The following is a 23,886-nucleotide window of genomic DNA, read 5'->3' as shown; positions in this document are numbered from 1 at the left end:
CAAAGGATGTCCTGGGTAGAGAGGACTACCTCAGCCCTCTCTCACTGCAGCAGCTTGGTGCCAGGTGACAACTGCCTCTCTATGTCTGCTACAGCTCTAGCTGGCACATCCAGGGGAGGAGTGCATGTGCCCTAGCCGGAGCAGGTCCAGTTTGTTTGCCCACTGTGCTCCTCAGCCAAAGTGAGGAATGCAGCAAACTGTGCACTTTCCCCTCGCTCCCTGATGAAGGGGAACAGCCAGCAATGTCCGTGTATGAAGTGGGTGGAAGGTAGGAGGCTCAGTGCTGGGGCGTTTTGGATGAGGGGAGAGGTGCACCCCCAACCAGCTTCTTTCAGCTGCCTGGTGATTCTGTCTCTTTTCTGTATGGTTTTATGAGAAACAATCTCATTCCAGGCATAGCCCATTTTCCTGGCACAACCAAACTCTTACCTTGCTTTGAGTTCTGATAAGAGGAAGCTGTGTATCAAATTTAGCTCCTACCGTTCAGGAGGAGTTCTTGAACAGACAGACAGACAGACAAACTCTCTCAAATATATTGGAGATAAAGAACGCCTGATATAACGCTATCAGTTAAGAAGACGCAGAATTAAGAAGATAGCCACAACAGCTGGGAAGAGGGGGAAGAACTAGTTTTGGGGGACTCGTTCTGTGGGACACAGAAGGTGAAATAAGTGACTATTTTATAGGAAACACAGCAGAGAGTATTTTCCAGTGACAATCCACATAAGATATGCAGTTGGACAGCAACAGAATCTGTTGCTCACATGAAAACAATTTACTGTAGTTCCTTTAACAGACAACTTCACCTTGCTATCCTAGTTTTAGTCTATATGGTTCCAGAAGAAAACACTGCACATTGAGCAAACAAAGAGAAGGAACACCTATGTGCAAAAGAAAACTAAAATATAATCCACCAAAGACTCTGCATTTTTGCCAACTAGGTTCTCAGCTTGGCTCAGCTATTAGAGAATTGCTATCAAACTTAATGAGGGTAGAAAGGAAGTACACATAAGCATCTCAGGACCTACTTTAGATTCTGATAGTCCCCAGACAAGTTAGTTTTAGGAGGCCCATCATACACAATCCATGTCACACCACTGTGATGTAGAGTTCCATTTTCCTGCAATGTTTTGATGTTGTCTGATGCTGTAATATCACTACATAAATAAAATAAGTGGAGCCACCATGCCCAATATACTGGTGTTCTCTCTATCACTCTGTTAAAATGGGGATTTGGGAATGAGGAAAATGATCCTTTTGTTCTCTTTAATCCATTTTTTAACTATTATTCTACCACCACATATTTAAAAATATGGTTCTGACATTGAAAAATAGAAATCATGTTCAAGAATAGCCTCTGTACATTCATACTTGTGGGCGGATGGCATTGAGCTGTGGAACTGTCAATAGCACATGTCACTGCTATTAAAAGTTGTGTCTGTTGCATGAGAAATCATGCATGAGGGACTTCATCACCCACTTCAAGAAAGGAAGTATACCTCTCCAACCACTTCAGTTTTTTCTCCCTAACTGCAAAGTCCTAGTTTATACAGAAATCCATGGTAAAGTGAAAGGTGTATAATGGGAATTACACAAAGGCCTTCAAAGCTCAAAGAAGACTGTTTAAAATTTTCCTCTACAATGTAACAGTCTGTGGCTGGTAATGGGTTCTCCTGGTATCTCTCCACATATGCTCCAAATAAGCCAACAGATTTTCGAAATGGCTTGGTCTTTTCCAGGTAAAAACAGAGTTCTTTGCATCTAGTGTACAGAGATCACTTAAAGAAGACAGTATCTTTCTATGTATCTATGTACGCCTAATGCTCTCATCTCTGTAGTATCTCAGCAGAATGCAAGGGTCCATGGGTCTAGAACTCAGGCCTGTTCAGCTACCAAGTCAACTGACCTCTCCAAGCTGCTACCCAGCAGCAGCTGTAACCAACTTGTGCTCCTTTCCCCATGACCTACTGTGGACACCAGACCATGGGTTTAAATTATGCTAATGAAAGATTTCTCTCCCTCCAGTAAAAAGCAGCTGCAGAGAAGACATTACAATGGCACAATTGCAGTAGGACAGCTGTGCTGCTGTATGGTTCATAGTGAATACACAGCCTAAGTAAAATCCTAATGAAGACAAGGTGTGTTATCACATCAAGGTGCTAACAGATTGGTCTACCCCATAAACAGTCAGGAGCCTGGGCATAGCGCTCAATTCAAGACTGAGAGAGGCAAGGGGAAAAGCCTCTGGATATTGTGGCTGATTACAGGTAAAGGAAGAAAGGGCTTTCTGATGTTTTGCCTAAGGTTTGTGTAGCACAGTAAAACTGAGACTTGGGCATGCAAGTGTGTCTTTCCTGGCCTGGGGGAAAAGGCCAGCAGGCTACACAAGTAAACCCTGGAGACAACCTAAAGTTTACCTCAATCTAATACCATGAAATTACAACTACTTTGTCTTTGCTAGGATTCTATCTTGTGTTTATTACTATTCATGACCTAACTTGAGTTCAGAAAATATCTTTTTATCTAATGAAGACAATGCCAAACTGGATCTATAATTAATACATTTCAAAATGAGCATGAAAATCCACTCCTCAACTTTTGAACAAAGAACATGTCATTTTGTTCTTGCATAGCACACTACTATGTCTATTCTCGTAAGGCAGATACACCATAGAAAACTTTATAACTTTGGATTAAAAAAAGACTAATTAAAATGTCCATATTGACTGGAGAAATCCTTTTAGTTGTTTCAAATAATCAAATAGCTAAAGGGAAGTGCATTAAAGTTAAATATGAATATAATATATAAGAAGTAATACTCACTGTTACTTGTTGGCTCAGGAAACCCAACATTTTGGCCATTCCAACCTTTGTTTTCTCCTGGCTGGCACAGTTTAAAAAAAACAGAGAGAGAGAGAAAAATAAATAAATAGGTGCAGCACAAATATATTTTTACAGAAAGTATTAAAGAGGTTTGTAAAGAAACATTACAGCTTTAAAAGAATAGCTGTTTGAATTGACTAGAGCTAAACAAATACATGGAGAGGTCCTCTACAAATCTGCCCACACAGTTCTGTTTGAGCATTTTCATTTTCACCTAAAACAGGTTCTTCCAGTATTAGACCTCCCCCTGAATAAACATCACCAGCTACATGCCAAAAGATCAACAATAAAAAAGTGAACACCAGCCTACCTGGGACTAGGCTCAGATTAGCAAACATGTTTAACTTTAGTGTTGATATAGTGAGGGTCCTAGGATTTAGAGAGATATAAATGAACATTCAAGATGAAGTGGCCCATTAACACTATAGACATAGAGGAAAAGGGGGAATTAATGGGTAACAAACTTTTGTAATAAGACAAAAATCCAGTGTCTTTATTAAGACCGTGACATTTAGGGTACGTCTACACAGCAACATTATTTTGGAATAACTAGCATTATTTCAAAATAACTTAGTCCGCATCTACACAGCAGGCAGTTATTTCGAAATAATGTCGAAATGCTGTCAAGCTGGAGGACTTCTTACTCCAACTCCTGTAACCCTCACTGTACAAGGAGTAAGGGAAGTCAGAGGAAAAGAGCTCTATTTCAAAATAATTGCTGTGTAGACGCTCCCCTGCTCCCTGTGGAGATTGTGCTTAAAGCCGGTTCCACCCAGCACTGACTTCTGCTCCCCCCTGCCTGTCAGAGAAAGAGGCAGCAAGGGGGGAGGAGCGACTAATCGAGTCGCTACTCAACTATGCGATAAACATTTGCTTAGCGGATAGTTGACTAGTCGCTTACATCCCTAGTTGTAATATGGGATTATGGTATGGAAAAGGTTGAGAGTCGGTGTATTGTATAAGAGTGACTGACTGATGACAGAAAGAACAATGCATCTTCAAGCTGTATGATGAGATGTTTCCCCCCAGAATGCTGGATTTATTTAGCTTTTAGGCTTTTCCACACTACTGATTAAGTTGATGTAAGTTATGTTGCGCAAGGGTATGAAAATGCCATTTCTTTGAATGACATAAATTATACTGACGTAAAGTGATGTTGTTGAGGGGGGATAATTATGCTGATGGAAGAGCACTCTCCCCTTGGCATACTGCATCTTCACCAGACGCGCTACAGTGCCACAGCTGTAGCAATGTATCGCAGTAGACAAGCCTTTAGATTCTTTGGGTGCATCTACACTGCACCGTAATTCGAAATAAGATACGCAATTTGAGCTACACAAATTGCATATCTTATTTCAAGCTATTTTGAAATAGCTTATTTCGTCATTTGGAGCTGTCTACACAGCACCAAATTTTGAAATAAAGCGCTATTCTGAAACATCCCTTACTCCTCATAGAATGAGGTTTACAGGGACATCAGAATAACGGGCTTGCTGTGAAGATGTGGGATAGCTCTTTCGGGATACTCTGGTATCCCAAAACAGCATTGCGGTGTAGATGTACGTTTTGTGGCCCAAGTTACCTAAGCTTTACTACTCTCCAGGAGAGACAAGGCTAGGCCTGACGTGATCTACTCCAAATGTCTGTCACATTAGGAATAATGTTATTACTAAACTCCTGTCACTGAAGAAAACAAGACTGTATAACGAGTTATATCATGCACGCTGGATTTCCTTTTTCCTCTGTTGTTAGCTCCTTCTCAATTTACACAGGTTGGACATACTACAAGCTTTTCAAAACAAATTTACCACACTGCTAATATAGGGCCTGACTGTTCCTTATAGGCAGAGAGTAGGATACTGGAGGTAACACGGAACTGCACTGACAACAGGATCACCAAGAGACAATGTGACTCAGAGTGCCTGCACATGTAGCATGACTGCTGCCCCTTTACATGCAGCTTCTCTACTGCCCCCATCTCCTTAGCAAAGCTCTGCTGACACCTTTGGGGCACCAGGGGCCCTCAAGGCAGCAGAGAGGGAATCAACCACGTTTCCCTAAATGCAGGGACTATAAATCTACCACTGAACCTAGATCGGAAGAACATGCTTCAGTCCAGACATCTACAATAGAAATTCACTACACTGAGCACTTGAGAGGAAACAATATCAAGTTACTGTCAGTGATTAGGATTTTTATACACTGTTTAGAACTAGATCTAGGAAGACTGAAAATTAAATTGAGAGGTTTCATAACCATGACATTCTCCTCACATAACTGTTTTCTATCAGAGCCCAGAGGAACCCAACCCTTGCCACCCACACACATATTTTTACCTTCCTTCTAGCCAAAGAGGAAGTGAGAGAGACCAAGCAATGCTGCTCCTTAACTAACTACCAAGGTGGTTAAATGCTAAGAAGTAGTTTTGCCCTGTCACAGGCTGATCAAACAGCCCCTGTAGCATTAACATACCTGACAAGAAAAGGACAGAGAAAGAACTAGGAAGTGAATCCAGTTCTTCTACATGGCAGTGCAGAGCACTGTCGTTAGCTCTCACAAGAGATGTTTTCCCCTCCCTTTTCCCCATTACTGTGTGTGGGACATTAGATAATGTGTTTTATTATCTTAAATACTCCCATTTTATAAAATCTGTGATGTAAAAAGAATGTGCTTAACATCCCTATCTTGAATGTACAGTGTCATATTTCCTTATTATGTCCAGAACAATAGCAGAATATTGCATTTCTTCTTTTTTCCTGATAATCTCAAGACATCTGCTTCTGAAGAATACATCATAAACCCATTTTCTAACAGAATGCATTAACCTGCAAGCAAAGAGCTAATAATTATAGTATACCAAAACAGCAGTGTCCATTCCTAGTTATGATTCCATAATGGTTTCCGCTCTAATCACCCTTTTTCACGCCTTTTAAAACTATCATCCTTTGGGCTGAATTCCAAGCCCCTTCTTGCCTAGTGGCTGAATTCTTCTGAGAAAATTTGAACAAAAATAGGCCAGACAATTTACAAGATGATTGAAATATATATATGTGTGTGTGTGTGTATATACACACACACACACACACACACACACACACACACACACACACACACACACACACACATTATTGAAAATAATTATTGAAAGCCATTTACAAGATCATTTATATATATATTCACATTATTGAAAACATGCTTGACCTTTTATTTATTTTTAACAGTACTTCAGCCAACATGGCAGGGACTTAAAAGCTGGAATTGGAAGAGAAATACCATTCGTTGTGGAGAAGTTTGAGTGCTCTAGTGAAAACTGGTTTTGATTTGAGAAAATTATAAGCCTTTGAAAACTGCATGCTGGGCATGCACAGTGTATTTTCCCTGGGGATTTTAGCTTAATTCACAGTACTCAACTAAGAAAGCTGCACTGCACACGTATACATATCTTGTTTAGCTCTGTAGTGAAAAGGATACTGAAGGGATGTATGTGCTGAGCATAGAGCTCAAACTATGTAAGGGAAAACAGAAAGCAAGAGGAAGGAACAACCAGTGACCAGCAGCCTTCAGAGTCTTTTTAAGGCAAGGCCTCAACATCCTTTGGAAGGAGAGAGAGAAAGGTGAAGAGAAGAGAACTAAAAAGGGAAAGTGGAAGAAAGTAAGTCCTAGATGGAGGAACAGAGAATATACGGTTACAAGTCGGAATAAGAGAGAAGGTGAAACTGGGAGCCAGTTAAAGAACCTTAAAAAGGAACAGAACCTGTAAAGGTGAAATATACACTCAACAAAGAGGGAAATTCATGGGAGAAGACTATGGTAAGGAAACATATCCAAATTCACCAAAGGAAGGAGGAATGATGGAAGGAAAAAACTGTCCTATCTTTTCAACTTGGAAATGAAATTTGCTTATTGAAAGGGTCCTTTAAATAGAGACTTTCCATATTATATCTAATTAAAGAAAGAACGTGTATATGCATTGAAATGATTTTACAAGATTATTTTTTCCACATTCTTACTTCTGAGTGATAGTATCAATGCATATGACTTCTTCAAGTAGAAATAAAACTTTATTTGCTGTGGCCCTACACCTCTCCAGAGTAGATTCTATTTATAACCATCAAAACTTCTGAATTCACTCTTTTTAGAAAAACGAATATTTTTATAAAATGACACTCTTAATATTAAACATATAATTCTGAATGAAAGTCAAACTCCATATAAAACCCTTAAGGATTATATTTTGAAATACCACCACCGAAACTGCACCTGTGGAAATTGGCAGATGTGTAAACCAGTACCAGAGCATGAGATTACCCAATGCATATGGACAATTATGTTTGCAGGTACATTTTAAAAAATATATATAGTATAAATTACCACATCAGAAAATTTGACCAGATATGAACAAAAAGCACTTTTTAAAGAAAATTAATTAAATAAATTGTTTAACAGCATGGAGCTCTAAACTCAATTCAGGGCAGCTAATAATCTATTCTAGCTCCAGTACAACAAATTCTATTCTCTAACTCTTCAAGACAACTAAAATCCTGGTCTGAACAAGTGAAATATAATAACTTATTGTTCACTGGATAGGCTTTTGAAGTGCAATTGAAATATACAGGTGACATGAGACTAAAAAAGAATATTAGTCTCATGCTTCAATTACTCACTCTCAACACCACTGACCAACAGAAAACACAGATTATTTTTCTGTTCTTCCCCAGATTTAGGTAAATTCCTTCTCTAGCTGTGCTCAGGCAGTTGCGCTATCCAGCACATCAGGAAGATAGCACAGGGTAATTATGTGTACACCCAGCTTAAAGTGCTTTATGGGACACAACAGCTCTTCACTGTTCTGTACATGAGGGCTTGTCTACACTGGGAACTTCTGCACCACCAAAGTTACAGTAATGCAAGTCAGAATGATGTAAGCCACTTTTACAATAGTATAACAAGTCTACACTGGAGGTTTGCACTTTGATAGCCATTTCAAACAAGCTGTGGCAAAAGGCAGAGCTTTAGAAGTAGCTTTAGGCCAAATATGCCTCTGCCAATGAGCCTAGGACTAAATGCAGATCAGAAGGCTTAGTAGCATGTCACTGACTCATGAAGTTACAATACGCAGTCAACACAACTTCCTTTTAAGAAATAACCCTTTCTGGCTCCAAACAAAATTGCCATAACCATACTTTCTTGTCCAACAACCAGGTTGTCAAACAAACAAACAAACAATAATAATAATAATAATAATACTTTTAGTTTATGTTGAAATGTAAGTTGGCATAAATAGACATTCCTTGAGCATATGCTTAGGCAACCCCAAGTAGGGATGTAAGGGAGTAGTTGACTGCCTAGGCTTATCTGGCAGTCGAGTCGATTACTCGCATTCCCAAGACCCTTGCTGCTTCTGTAGCTGGGGCAGCAAGGGTGTGCGGGGGAAGCCGGTGCTGGGGGAAGCCAGATTAAAAGCCAGTTCCCCCAGCACTATCTCTGTGGTGCTGCCTACCCCTGTTTGTGGGGAGCAGGATCCCAACTCCCCGCTGGGACTCTCCATGGACAGGGACTGCTACAGGCTGGGCAGGCAGCCCAGCTTAGTCCCGGCTTATGCTGGGTCCGGGACCAAATTGCACTGTGGCTCTGCAATTTAAAATGTAGTAGAGGCCAGACAGGCAGACAGCCCAGCTCAGTCCCTGCTTCCACTGAGTCCAGGACCAAATCCCGCTGCAGCTCTTCAATTTAAAATGCAGTAGGAGTCGGGGGGCAGGCTGCCATGTTCCTACTGCCTTTTAAATTACAGAGCTGCAAGCAGGGTTTGGTCCTAGACCCAGTGTGAGTCGGGACTGAGCTGGCTACCTATCAACTAATTGAGTAGTCAATAAAAATTCTATTGACCACTCTATTAGTTAAATACCCCCCTCTTAACATTCCTAACCACAAGAGCAAGGCCACACCATTACAAGTACTGTATCTGATTCAACCTAGATGCTCAGCTGAGCTATTAAATGAATCTGCAACATAGCTACTGTTTAGAGTAAATAAGCCAAAAGAATGAAAACTATTTCATACATGAAAGTTAATGATCTATACAAAACATGGAGCCCCAAAGAGGAAGAAATATCCTAACAGGGACATATAAAGGGAGTAAAGAGAAGCAATTTGGTAACATGAAATTCATGCACACGTACATACATATGCATGCTATGGTCCTGGGGCTGTATTCTGTCCCAAATTATATTTGCAGAGGCAGGGATTGCAGTTACCATCCAGTGAAGTCATGAAGTAGCAGCTAAGGGAAGAATATGATTACTGAGCAGTCAGTCACACAACTAAATTGGCTTTAGTGAGGCTGCATCAGTTCCTGCAAAATGATGAAGTTGTGAGACCTTCACGTTTTATGGAACTGGATTTTGGGGGACACAATGATTAGTTCTCACCTTTTCTGGCTGATCTTGAAGAGGGGTGGAGGCTTTATAACCAAGCTGTAGCAACATTGCTTCTGCTGCATTTCTTTTAGCTATTTTCTTGTTAGGGCCTGTGCCAGTAGTAATTTCACTGCCTATTTTTACCTTTTAAGAAAAATAAAAATATTGATCATAATCACTAATACATTCAGTAGCACGAGCTGATATTTTCCCACCCCTGCCCTACTGTGTCAGACCATATAGCCCAGTTTCCTGTTGTCCGACAGCTAGAGATGTTAACAGGTTAAGTGGTAAGCATGCTGATAAGCATGAGGCTTTCCAGTTAACTCTGTCTGTGCTGTGCTGTGCTGGCCAGACAGGAGGGACCTAGGTTAAAATGGTTAACCAGTAACTGTTTTAACATCCCCACCGAAAGTGGCAAGTGCCAAATGCTTCAGAGGAAATGAATGGAACAGGCAATAATTGAGTAATCCTTCCCATTGTCTACTCCCATCTTCTGGCAGTCAGAGACTAGGGACACCCAGAGCATGGGACTGCATTCCTGACCATCCTGGCTGCTAACCATGAACTTCTGTGTAGCGCTTCAAGTGCGGACACTGCTTATACTGACGGGAGAGTTATCTGGTTATCATAGGTAATCCGCCTTCCCCTCCCTGAAAGGCTAGGTCCACAGAAGAAGGCTAGCAGTGTCTACATCAGTGATTGGGTTGGTATAACTATGCCTCTCAAGGGTGTGGATTCTTTTCACCCCAGAGAGACATAGCTATGCCAATTTAAGCAGACTTGCCCTGCAAATGTCTTGAGCCAGGGGAAATTAAATGGAGAACAGAAAGAGTACTGCATATTTTGGCAGAAGGAGGAGGGCAGACAATATTGGACTGGAAATCTTGGGATTGGGATGGAGATTGGGGGAATAAGAAATTTGGGCAGGACGCAATCCTCTCTTTCCAGCACTTATGCCTGTGCCCTTGAATGATCTTTCATCAACACATTTTCTGAAAAGTTGAGTTCTCACTGGGAGTATACAACATAAAGGATTTCCTGCCAACCAAGAAGCCCCGCATAGGAAAAGCAGTTAAAACTTCTAAATAAAAATGACATATTATTAGTAACAGAAAACCACAAAGAGAATATAATGCTGTAATTTAATCTTTGGACTCTGCTGCCATTCATAAACTGTGCAAACTGCATGTTCCTAGTTTATGACTATTGTCTCTCAAGTGTCCTCTATTCACTGTCAGGTCATTCATAATTCTACAGTACCTATATATTTTATTGGTACATTCAGTCACTTTATTTGCCAAATTCTGTTTCAAAAATGGTACATGGTTTCAAAAATAAAGAAGTAATCATCTACTTCATAAAATAGTCCAAACAAAAATTTCATAGGTCAAATGCCTTAAATCTTACTGTTTTTTAAATTCTAAAATATCAGCCTTTGAAAAAGAAATAAACACTCATTAAATAAAGTAAACACGTTTTTCGTGTACTTGTTTATCATATAAGTCAGTTTTCAAAAATGTTTGAATTCCCCAGTTTCAGTTTTAAATGTCTACTGTACATACAGAAGCAAGCAAATGGTCTAAATAGCCTCTGCAAACTAAAAGAGGTATGATTAAGCAAAAAGATCCAAAATTATGGAAAACAGAAATCTGAAGTAAGCTTGAAGTAACAGTTAACGCTGCAGTCATCATTAGAAAACAACTAAATTGCAAAGAGCTTGTGTGTAATAAAATTGAAGAACCTTAACGAAGCGAGACAAAATGATAATTTATCGCATAGTGCCCAATAAATCAATGTGTTGCTATTTCTCAGACCTGTAAAACTGGTTTAGGTATTATTATAACCTCTATCAAGGATTAAAGGTCTGACTACAAAGAGAGAGCTTTCCGAAATTAACTTTGGGAACAGAACACCAACTAATGTCATCAGAGGTTTTCTTCTGTTTATGTAAGGGTCAGGACAAGTAATTGGATCCATTTCATCACATCTAAACTCGCTCTTTGTGTGACAGATAAAAATGAACATATTATCTCTGGATATTTTACTTCCACATTCAATTAAATCAAATGAAAACATTGTTTAAGTAGTTTACACAAAAGACTTTTTAGTTGGATGTTTTTTGCATGCATTAATGAATAATGAATCCACTGGGACTTATGGTGGGAGAAGAAAAGCAGTATCGTTTTAGCATGAAAGCATTAAAAAGCAAGGCCAAAAGTCCCTGTTTAGGCTACCCTGTTTATGAACACCCATAAAAAGGCAGCTGGGCTACAGAATTACTTTAACTTCCCGTTTCACAAGAATCTTCTTAGTCAAAGGAATCACACAGTCTAATGTAAAGCTTTCCCCCCCATCTCTCCAAAAATTCACTACACTTGAACCCCTTTAATTGGAAAATAGGCTACGCCAGATTATGGAATTTTCTGAACCATGGATGTTCATGTATACTTTCTGTTTGAAGGTGAAAATAAAAACATTTAGCAAAGTACTGAATTTTTATGTCACATGTAACATCGACAGCAATACGTAGGGGGTCTCAGAGCAAGGTAGAGTGCAGGAACACAGTGGGGGTGTAAATACAGAGTCTGGGAGGGAGAGAAGGAAGGAAGGAAGGAAGGAAGGAAGGAAGGAAGGAAGGAAGGAAGGAAGGAAGGAAGGAAGGAAGGAAGGAAGGAAGGAAGGAAGTTGCAGGAGTACTCTTAGGGTTGCCAGATGGTTTCAACAAAAATACCGGGCACACTTGACATTACATCACAATCTACATTACATCTTATTTAGAAAATACTGGAAATTTATATTTTCTCATTTATATTTTTTCAATTTGTTCCTGAACAGAAAGTTCAAATACTGGACTGTCTGGTTCAAAACCGGACACCTGGCAACCCTAGGTACTCTAGGGGTGGGAGTAGAGGGTCTGGGATGCAACGCTTACATGGCACCCCACTCCTGGGGACACACATGGCTCCACAACCTCTGCTGCTACCAGACACCCCTTCCCTTCTCTCCCCACCCGTCACTATGGGAGAAAAAATCCCCTGGAGAAACACTTCGCTGTGCTGCTGTTCCCCAGCTGGAGGGAGGGGAGCAGCAGCATGCAAAGCCACTTCCTCCTCACCCTCCCAGAGTCTCAACCACGGGCGTTTCCGGATGAGAGACACCTAGATTATGGAGGTTCAAATGTATCAAAGTACTGAAGTTGCCTACAAAGCACATCCAAATTCAAGGTGATCTGTAGTCAAACACCCTTTTTAACGGTGCACAGGACCATCTCAGACTGGGAATGGCCAGGAAAAGTTAAAGGATAGTAGGCTAAATGGCCTGTTATAGGATATCCTGGCTTCAAATCCTTACACAATATGAAAAAAAAATTAGAAACCACAATCCTACGGACATAATGGAAATTCTAAAATAAGGAACCTGGAGAGATAAAACATTTTATTTTAAACAGAGTTCAGAGTAGTACTGAACAAACGTTCCGAAAAAAGGCCACTACATTTTGAGAGTAACTTGATGCAATTCTAGAACAGAAGGAGAAAGTGGGCAAGATGGGTGGGCTTTTAAATTCAGTGAAAACAAAGTTTAATGGGAAAAAGTCCTGTGTTTCCTGTTCCTAACCTTGCCTAATCTGTTATTGTGCTAGCCAACAAAATATCGTGGGTACACCAAATCTTTCTTAAGTATCTTCTCAGTGAAAATGGTAAAGACACAGTTATTAACGGCTGCTATATTTCTTTTGCTATTGCATTTCAATGCATAAAATGAAATATGGGAAGACACTATTGTGCAATTTCAGATGTGACCAAAGCCAGGGAGTAACTGAACATCTGATGAGAGCTTGTTTTTGCAGAATTTCCAGTGCCCTGCGTGATAAAAAAGTTTATAAAATGTGTATAGTTGTCTAAATGTTGAGATACTTATTTGTACTACAGTCTCTAACATTTCCAAATTCATCCATCAGTCATCATAAAGGTTTTGTCAGGACAGTGTAGCAACAAAAACAATAAATTAAATAATGAAATCATGCATAAACGGTAAAGAGAAGGAAATAAAACAAATAGGTAAAATCAAAACAAAAACAGTAAAAAAAAATGCTAAAACAGCAGAAGGAAAATAGCTATTACATTAGAAAGGGATTATACATCTAATTGGATTTGTTTCATCTACACGAAAGGAAAAGGTCATATAGACTTTTTTTAAAATAGCTAGCAGCACATTTTGTCCTCTTGCTGTTTAACTGTATGATATGTAAAGAGCTAAAAATGTTTAAAATAATCAGCTTTATATTCCACCATTGCTCTTCTTGTGCTTAGTCATAACAAAATAAAGGAATCTTTCCTAATATAACATCCAACAATACCTGCATAACAAATTCTCGGCGACGTGGCATCCCTCTCTCTGAAAGAAGAACATACTCTGGCTCCTTCTCCTTTTTGGCTTGTTGGATTTGAGCCAAGCGACTAATGGGGTTCATTCCTTGACCATATTCTGGTCCAGTCTAAAACAGGATTAAAAAAACCCAAGTTATTTCAACACATGCCAGCACAATAATTACACGGCATGTTCTTTTAATAAGATTTTTCCACAGTGTTCTCTTAGAGTGATACACTAGACAAGACAGCATGCCCAAATAAACAAACTGCATTGTCACTTGATCATGGGACCCAGTCTCAGGATCCTTAGACTGACCCTATGGCAAGTGCTGAGCATCTGAAGGCTGTCCACAACTGTGGAGAATGGGTTTTCTAAGACAGTGCTCACCAAACAGTCGATTGCTGGTCGATCTGGGGGACGTCCTCAGTCAATCACGATCTCTGCTGGTACAGAGGGCTGCCATTTAGGCAGACTTGCACCCTGCCTGCCCCGGTCACACGCTGCTCCTAGAAATGGCTAGTGAGGCCCCAGGGCGGGGGAGGGAGGGTTTCAGCATGCTGCTCCTGCCTTCAAGCACCACCCCTATAACTCCTATTGGCTATGAATGGGGAAATGTGACCATTGGGAGTTGAGGGGGTGGTGCTGGCAGAGAGGAGCAGCGTGCAGAACTACGTGCTCCCTTTCCTCCACCTTCAGGGTGGACTGGCTCCTTTCAGGAGCAACGTGAAGCCAGGGGAGGCTGGGAGCCTTAAACTTGCTGCACCGCCAACAGGAAGCTGCCTGTGATAAGTGCCAACCAATAGGAAACTTCACCCTAACCCTAATCCTGACGCCAGCACCTCATTCCCCCTCCTGATTCCCCAGTACTGAGCTTCCTCCCAGAGCCAGCAGCCCAAAACCTTTTCTGTATCCTAACTCTTTGCCCCAGACCAGATCCCCTCCCAGCACGCCACACCCTCTCCTACACCCCAAAACTATGATCCAGCCTAGAGTCCCCTCCTGCACCTCAACCCCTGTCCCAGGCTCAACCCAGAGCCCTCTCTGACACTGTGAATCCCTCAGCCCAGGCCAAGCCTGCACCTCTCCTAAACCCCAACACCCTTCCCCAGCCTGGTGAAACTGAGGGGAGGGGGAGTGAGAGAAGGATACAGATGTAGTGAATGGGATGGGGATTAAGGGTGGGGTATATCCTGGGTTTCCCTTAAGTTCAAAAGATGATCTCAGGTGTAAAAAGCTTGTAGACCACTGGTCTAGGAACTGCAGTCTACCAATTCACACATCTGCTTTCATAGGTCAGAGGATCTGCAAGATAGCAGACCCATTGACCATTTTTCAGGCCCCTCCTTCCATGCCTTCTTTCCCTGCTCACAAAGGGGGCCACTATGAAGCTTTGCTCATGGTGCATTGGAGGCCGCAGAGTGCCCTTGCAAAGCCCATTTGCAATCCTCATGCAGGAACTACAACAGGTAAGCAGTAGTACAAGCCTTTCCCATCTCCTAGGACCTTCACCCAAACAGTATTTCCATTTAGTTATGTTAAAAATGACAAAGCAAGGAAGCTTTGAAGGTTAAAATTCTGCTTAGCTTTTCAAGCAATCCATCTAATGCTATTAATCCTCACAAACAGCCCATAAGTGTTATTGTTGGTGTTAAAGTACTTTTCATTTAGTGCGGTAAATAAAGTGACAAAGAGATTGATTTGTCCAAGGTTGCATAATGAGCTGAGATTCAGATACTGGGGCCCTGAATGCTCTACCTTCTGAACCCACTTAATAAGCAATTATATGTAACAGACATGCTTATTTAAAGCAGACAACTATAAAAAATGAGTGTGTGTGTGTGTGAGAGAGAGAGAGAGAGATGGATGGATGTGGGGGGCAATTATTAATATAAAAAAAGTGTACCATGTACCAGAATACAGAAGAATTTATAACTGGATTACATATATATACTATTGTGCTATCATCTGAACTTCTCAAGTAAGAACAAACCAATTGTAAGGCATATAAAGGGAGGGCCAACAAGTGAAAGGAAGGAACAGAAGTGTATTGGAAGAATCTTCCAGATTATATCTACTAGAGGTGCTTGGGAATCTATAGGTGAAAGAATTAGGGCAAAGCCACGCATAAGGGCAGTTTCCATGACATCTGTGTGGGCAATGAGCCAGGCAGAGGCAAAATGAGGAGTGTGTTAAATAAAGCACAAGTGCAATTGTAAAAAATAGATTATCAATATTGGTGCTAAAATTAGGAATCAGCCTGTCAAATATCAAGAGACCAAGAATGTGATTCTGACAATTTCTTGCCTACATATGTTTAAATAAAATAAACAGGTTAATTAAATGTAGTCATAAGTGTAGGCTGGTATTCTTCCAGCTGAAGATAAACAGACATCCACACCCATATTAAGTTTCTGTTCCTTTGTTCAGGGCTCTGTTTATTGTCTTCCCAAACAAAGCAAGACAAAGACCAAGAAAGGAACACTACCAATACACTAGTTACAGGTTTAGACTGTGCACCTCTGGTAGCTACCAGGTAGGGCCTTTTCCAATGCTGAGGGAGCGTGCTCTGCCTGCCTCCTGTTTTGTTTTGTTGAAAAGTATCCTCTCTCTTCCCTTTCCCTCCCCATCTTCATGGTTGAGCTCTCCTTTATATTTCAGCTGAGAGTGTGGGCCAAACATAAGTTACTGTATCAGCTGATCCCAACACCTGTCTGCTAGGCTTCTGGGATCAGCTCCTCCCTGTCCCCATCCATCTCTAGGCTATTAAAGAGGCAAACTACCCTATTACAGTAAGGATGTAAATTCAGGGACTCACAAATCAGGTAAATCTTAATATTAAGGTTGTTTTGACCACACTGCAAATCATGTTAATGCCTGCATCTACACTGGCTAGCTAGCGTCAGACTCATAATTTACCAACAGTGTTCACTAATAAACTCCATCAGAGATACCAAAGGTATAAGCAAAAGCACAGAAAAGTCCTATATAAACATGACATCTAATCCTGATCAGGTTAGACGACAAAATCATAAAGGAGCGTGTCTGGGCAGTACTTGCTGAAATGGGAGCACTAGTGCAAGAGCCACCTTAATTCTTGGAATTTCCTGGCATTCAGAAGCGTCACTTTGCAGCCTAATGTTGATAAATGCTAGTTTTTTGCATTTACATCCTGACTTAGCTATTTCAATATTAACTTTCTAGTGTAGACCAATCCTAACTAACTCAGGAAATGTCTACATTTAAAACATTAGAGTGACATAGGTGCTGTATCACTTCCCTCTAGACGCTACTGATGACAACAGGAAGGACTGCTCCCATCAGCATAGGTAATCGCCCTCCTTCAGAAGATCCAGCTACGTTGACTGAATAATTCTTTAATAAACCTAGTGCTGTCTGCATGAGGACTTAGGTCCGCTTTACTACACTACTCAGGAGTGTAGATTTTTCAAACCAAAGAATTATGGACAGAATTCTTTAAAATGGGAAAAGTACATTTTCTTACCGTGCTCACTAAACTCAGAAATATGAGCTGGAGAGATTTTTTTAAGTTATACAGAGGTATGCATGGATCTTTAGTACAAAAAAACAATATTCTGAAAATAAATTATTTGCACTTAATAGTTCTCTAGAGAGTGTGTTAAGGAAGTTAAATTTAGATTAATCAACTAATAGAATAGTCGATGCAATTTGCATCGACTATTCAATTAGTCCATAAGGGCACCTCCACCTTTGAAATGCTGGGTTTTCCTACATTTCAAAGGTGGAAGCACCGCGGGGACCACAGGCCTGCAGAGGACTAGTTTGCCTGAGTCCTCTGCTCGCCCGCTGCTCCCGCGGCACTTCTGCTTTTGAAATGTAGCAAGACCCCCAAGCTGTCAGTTCCCCACTGTGTCCCTGCCTCCGCCCCTACAGAGCTGGTTTTTAAGTCAGCTTCCCCCAGCACCAGCTCCTGCTCCCCACCTTGCTGCCTCCCTCGGATAGTTGACCAGTCGCTTACATGCCTAAAGTGTATCACTAAAGACAGCACTTACGATGCTGTATCTCTGCAGGCTTCAAGGCTCCTGTTTCCACATGTAATAGCAGGGGAATACTCTAGACAGAAAGGGCTTGATTCTCCATTACCATGTACAAAAGATAGCCATTTACGGCGTGCAAAATAGGTATGAAATGCTACTAATCAAAGTATCGTTTTGCACTCACTTTACATTGGTGTAAGTGATTACTCAGTGGAAAACCAGGTGCAAGGAGCTTAAATGCTTCCCCACACATGCTATCCTAAAAAATAAAATGGAATTTAGGCCACTGACAAATCCACTTTCTGGACTGAAATGCTGATATGTTAAACTGAGTATTTGTATGCTGCTAAGACTAATCAGTATTGTTTCATAAAGGTATGCAAAGATCTACACATGGCTGCCTTTGTTAGATGTGATGCAAGGCTGGTCACTCTAGCAAGTCCCATATTTCGATGGAATTTAGGATGAATGTACAAAACAGGACCAGTCAGTGCAGACTGGAGCTCATGAATCCTAGAAGCAGCAATAAATCCACTGTCACCAGGAATAAACACTCCATTTGGGAAACCTGAGCTCACAAGAATCTAGAGGCTCTAAAGGGAGCTTCATCCATGTAGTAAAAAGCCTATTAATATCCTATGACTCAAGAAACATTGTAATGGAAGGGCAGTTCAAATTCAACAAGCTCTTCATGGATTTGTCCACTAAAGGTTGAGAAAGAACTGAGCTATCTTTTATGTGGTTTTGAGAACTGAAAAGCGGGGGAGGGATATCTCAGTGGTTTGAGCATTGGCCTGCTAAACTCAGGCTGTGAGTTTAAGCCTTGAGGGGGCCACTTAGGGATCTTGGCCTAAATCTGTCAGGGACGGTACAGTAAAACTCCATTAGTCCGGCATCCAATGCTCCGGGACTCCTGATGGTCCGGCACCATCAGTAACCCAGAAGTGCTGGGGCAGCCGGACAGGCTTCCCCCATTCAGCTGCTGCTGAAACTGACCAGCAGCTGAATTGGGGAAGCCGGGAGCAGAGCAGCTGGAGTGCTGCCGGGTTGGTCCCGGAGTGCCAAAGGGCGATTCAGCCGCTGATATGTATCAGCAGCGGCTGATCTGTTTCAGCAGCGGCTGAATCGGGGACCCCTGGGGCAGAGCAGCTGGGGTCCTGCCAGGTCGGTCCCGCAGTGCCGTCCTTTGGCGCTGCGGGACCAACCCGGCAGCACTCCAGCTGCTCTGCCCCAGGCGTGCCCAAGAGCAGCTGGGGTGCTGCCGGGTTGGTCCCACAGCCCCGAGGGGCAGCGCTACGGGACCAACCGGGCAGTTCCCTAGCTGCTCTGTCCCAGGCGTCCCCAAGAGCAGCTGGAGTGCTGCTGAGTTGCTGTAGCGCCGCCCCTTGGCACTGCGGGACCAACCCAGCAGCACCCCAGCTGCTCTATTGCAGGCATCCCCGATTCAGCTGCTGCTGAAACTGACCAGCAGCGGCTGAATCAGCGATGCCTGGGGCAGAGCCAGACTATCGTAAGGGGGGGGCTATGAGGGATCTGGGGTGGCATCCCCTCCCACCCCATTCCAGACCCCTCATAGCCTCCCCCTTCTGATAGTCCGGCATATCTGATAATCCGGCACCCCCTGGGTCCTAAAGCTGCCAGATTATCGGAAGTTTACTGTACTTGGTCCTGCCGTGAGGGCAGGGGGCTGGACTCAATGACCTCTCAAGGTCCCTTCCAATTCTATGAGATATACCTATCTCCATATATTATTATCATTATCAAATAATTTCTAACCTAGATGTAAACACATAGAATCATAGAATGCTAGAACTGGAAGGGATCTCGGGAGGTCATCAAGTCCAATCCCCTGCTCTCACAGCAGGACCAAGCAATCTAGATCATCCCTTATATACATTTATCCAACCTGCTCTTAAATATCTCCAGAGATGGAGATTCCACAAACTCCCTAGGCAATTATTCCAGTATTTTATCACCCAGACAGGAAGTTTTTCCTAACTTCCAACCTAAACCTCCCTTGCAGCAAATTTAAACCCATTGCTTCTTGTCCTATCATGAGAGGCCAAGGAGAACAATTTGTCTCCCTCCTCCTTGTGACACACGTTTAGATACTAAAAACATAAGAACAGCTGTACTGGGTCAGACCACAGGTCCATCTAGCCCAGTAGCCTGTTTGCCAACAGTGGCCAGCACCAGGTGCCCCAGAGGGGGTGGACCGAAGGCAATGATCAAGCGATTTGTCTCGTGCCATCCATCTCTCGCCTCTGACAAACAGAGGCCAGGGACACCATTTCTATCCCCTGGCTAATAGCCTTTTATGCACCAAACCTCCATGAAATTATTTAGCTTCTCTTTAAACTCTGTTATAGTCCTACCCTTCACAGCCTCCTCTGGCAAGGAGTTCCACAGGTTGACTATGCGCTGTGTGAAGAAGAACTTTCTTTTATTAGTTTTAAACCTGCTCCCCATTAATTTCATTTGGTGTCCTTAGTTCTTCTATTATGGGAACTAATAAATAACTTTCCTTTATTCATCCTCTCCACACCACTGATGATTTTATATACCTCTATCATATCCCCGCTCAGCCTCCTCTTTTGTAAACTGAAAAGTACCAGTCACTTTAGCCTCTCTTCATATGGAACCTGTTCCAAACCCCTACTCATTTTAGTTGCTTTTTCTGAACCCTTTCCAAGGCCAAAATATCTTTTTGAGGTGAGGAGACCACATCTGTACACAGTATTCAAGATGTGGGTGTACCATAGTCTTATACAGGGGCAGTAAGATATTCTGTGTCTTATTTTCTATCCCTTTCATAATAATTCCTAGCATCCTATTTGCCTTTTTGACCACCACTGTACACTGTGAGGAAGTTTTCAGAGAACTATCCATGATAACTACAAGATCTCTTTCCTGATTTCTCATAGCCAAATTAGCCCCCATCAAACTGTATGTATAGTTGGGGTTATTTTTTCCAATATGCATTACTTTACACTTATCTACATTCAATTTCATTTGCCATTTTGTTGCCCAATCACTCAGCTGTTGTTTTTTTTAATTAAGGAAGTTTTGTTGTTATTAAAAAAAACCTATTCATAAGTCCAAATGCAACAGCCAACATCGGAACCAGCCAAAATCCTGGAACATTTGAACCTACATTTGCCCCCAAGGAGAACTTAGGGGCAACCTGGGGGAGCACAAAGCCCCCTCATTAGTCCTGGCTAGGTGGCAGGCAAGGTAGCAGGCAGTTTGCATGTCAGGGCATACCAACATTAACACTACTGGTCTTTGTAAAACTGTACAACTTTAGAAATCCTAAAAACACGATTAAAATCTAAAACTGGTTTCTTTTTATCAAAAGCCCTGCTTTAGTGACATGCTAATCCCACTGGAGAGTAAGCCCTCCTCCCCTACAACTCCAATACCAACACATTAAGTTGACCAGCCAACTCATAGTTTAGAACATCCTCCTTGTGTTTCAGCCATGCCATGTGCCCATGGCTTGCATCGGCTCAAGTTTAAGTTAGGATCGTTACCACTAGCTTCCAAGTGTTGAACCAACATCCTACCAGGCATGGCAAAGCCATGATTTATAGTGGGAAAAAAATATATAGATACCTGAAAACAGCTATCATGTCCCCTTCTCAGTCTTCTCTTTTCTAAACTAAACAAGCCCAATTCTTTCAGACTTCCTTCACAGGTCATATTTTCTAGACCTTTAATCATTTTTGTTGCTCTTCTCTGGACCGTCTCCAGTTTCTCCACATCTTTCTTGAAATGTGGTGCCCAGAACTGGACACAATATTCCAACTGAGGCCTAATCAGCACTGAGTAAAGCGTAAAAATGACTTCTTGTGTCTTGCTCACAACACTCCTATAAATGCATCCCAGAATCATGTTTGCTTTTTTGCAACAGTGTCACACTGTTAACTCATATTTAGCTTGTGGTCCACTCTGACCACAAGTTATCCACTATGACCCCTTACATGTAGTTAAATACAGGCAGTCCCCGACTTACGCGGATCCAACTTACGTCGGATCCGCACTTACGAACGGGGCTTTCTCGCCCCGGAGGTCGAGGTAGCGGATTGCTACCTGCGAGCTCCGGGGCAAGAAAGCCCCATTCGTAAGCTGCTCCCGTGCCCCTGGTCTGCTGGAGACCGTCTCCAGCAGAATAGGGGCACCGGGCGGGTTCCCGCGCTTCTGAGGCTTTGCCAGGGCAAAGCCTCAGAAGCGCGGGAACCCGCCGCTGCTGCCGCTTCAGTCGCGGTGCCTGTGGTCTGCTGGGGACGGTCCCCAGCAGACCACAGGCACCGGGACTCAAGCGGCAGCAGCGGGCGGGTTCCCGCGCTTCTGAGGCTTTGCCAGAGCAAAGCCTCAGAGGCGCGGCACCCCGCTGCCGCTGCGGCTCTGCTCCCCGTGTCCCTGGTCTGCTGGGGGGGGGGGGGGCGCGGCTAGTGTGCCCCCCCCCCAGCAGACCAGGCTTTTGTTTTGGAACCTGGAGCAGAGCAGCTGGGGCTCTGCGGATTGGTCCTGCAGCGCCCGCTCTGGGCACTACTGGACCAACCCGGCAGCACCCCAGCTGCTCTGCCCCAGGTCCTGATTCAGCCGCTGCTGGTCAGTTTCAGCAGTGGCTGAATCAGGACGCCTGGGGCAGAGCAGCTGGGGTGCTGCTGGGTTGGTCCAGTAGCGCCGAGGAGCGGTGCTACTGGAGCAACCCAGCAGCACCCCAGCTGCTCTGCCCCAGGCGTCCCCAAGTCAGCCGCTGCTGAAACTGACCAGCGCTGACTACAGGAAGCCGGAGGCAGAGTTGCTCTGCCCCAGGCTTCCTGGAATCAGCGCTGATCAGTTTCAGCAGCAGCTGACTTGGGGAAGTTTGGGGTTCTTAAGTTGAATCTGTATGTAAGTCAGAACTGGCGGTCAGTTTCAGCAGCGGCTGAATCTGGACGCCAGTTCCGACTTACATACAGATTCAACTTAAGAACAAACCTACAGTCCCTATCTTGTACGTAACCCGGGGACTGCCTGTACTTAAATTGTTTTTCTGTAGAATATGTAAAGAGATTCATTTGATGGTGATGTGAACAGAGTGTTGGACTCGTTCCAAGGTGCTATCTTTGATTAACCAATGAAACAAACTGAAGTTGCACTCAGGGAACAAGGCTGAGCCTCCTTTAAACTAAGAGCACTGACAACAGAATCTAACTTCAAGCGCATAGAGTAAACATTGACCTTACAGTAGTTCAAGGGATTTTCAGGACAACAAGTTAGATGAATTTATAGAATGTTCTTAGGCTGCTAAAATCAACTACAATTAGGCTTCTTAGAGAAGCAGTTTGTTATTGACTATCTTAGGACCAGGGCTGTGGTCAGAGACTACATTGCCTTCCCTCTCTCTTAAATGATTTTACTCATTTGTTTGTAAGCATTATGAATGCTTTAAGAGCTAAGCTTGAAGCAGCCAGATTCTGCTTTGTCTTAGCACTTGACACCTTAGCAAAAAAAATCTTAACAAATAAAACCAAAATAATGGCTAACAAAACAGGGGACATCTAAGTAGGAAGAATGATTGATTAAAAGATTTGCAGAGAGAACTGCTGTCCTATTATATAAATAGTTTGGCTGCATGTGTTCTCTTGGATATTAGTAGTAACTGGGATAGTGGCCCCCACGGAATCCAAATTTTGCTTACTGGAATTATGGCACTATATTATTTGCTCAAAGAAACCTATTTCAATATGCGATCTGATAAGAACAGGAACACATACCTGTACAAGTGCTAGATAAACCTACTCCTAATCTGAAACTTGAGTCAAAATGGTTAAGCAATATTACTAAAATGTGAATGAACATCTTACATCCAACTTAAATAAACATCTCAAGCAATTTGTTCTTTCTGTACACAGGAGACAACAATATTACTATGACAAGTAAGTACACAATCATTTGGGTCCTGCAATATTTTGACAGTAAAGATATCAACTGAAGATACTTCACACATACCTGATCAACAGCTATCACCTTGAATCTCACTTCCCCCATCAACCACTGAGCAAATGACTACATGGGTTATCTACAAAATACTGTAATTCCTTATACTGAATATCTAAATAAAGCTTTTAAAAATAAACATAAAAATAAGAAATCTCTTTTAATATAAAATAAAAATATTTTAAAACAAGAGAGACTACGCTTCTTAA

The 23,886-nt window shown here is 42.3% G+C and overlaps 1 protein-coding gene across 10 annotated transcripts in view; it reads right to left on the bottom strand.

Annotated features, from left to right (window-relative positions):
* STAU2 (staufen double-stranded RNA binding protein 2) overlaps positions 1-23,886 on the bottom strand; it is a 236,454-nt gene that overhangs the window by 127,864 nt on the left and 84,704 nt on the right. For all 10 annotated transcript variants that reach the window (XM_075920513.1, XM_075920512.1, XM_075920516.1 and 7 more), the window contains exons 9-11: positions 13,660-13,797; positions 9,312-9,443; positions 2,824-2,884 (exon numbers count right to left, since the gene is read on the bottom strand). In XM_075920513.1, the coding sequence (XP_075776628.1) occupies positions 2,824-2,884; positions 9,312-9,443; positions 13,660-13,797 (331 nt within the window). The remainder of the gene's footprint in view (positions 1-2,823; positions 2,885-9,311; positions 9,444-13,659; positions 13,798-23,886) is intronic.

Source organism: Pelodiscus sinensis, chromosome 2 (assembly GCF_049634645.1).
Source record: "Pelodiscus sinensis isolate JC-2024 chromosome 2, ASM4963464v1, whole genome shotgun sequence".
In the NCBI taxonomy this organism is placed as follows: Eukaryota; Metazoa; Chordata; order Testudines; family Trionychidae; genus Pelodiscus; species Pelodiscus sinensis.
This window is presented reverse-complemented; position numbering and strand designations above follow the sequence as displayed.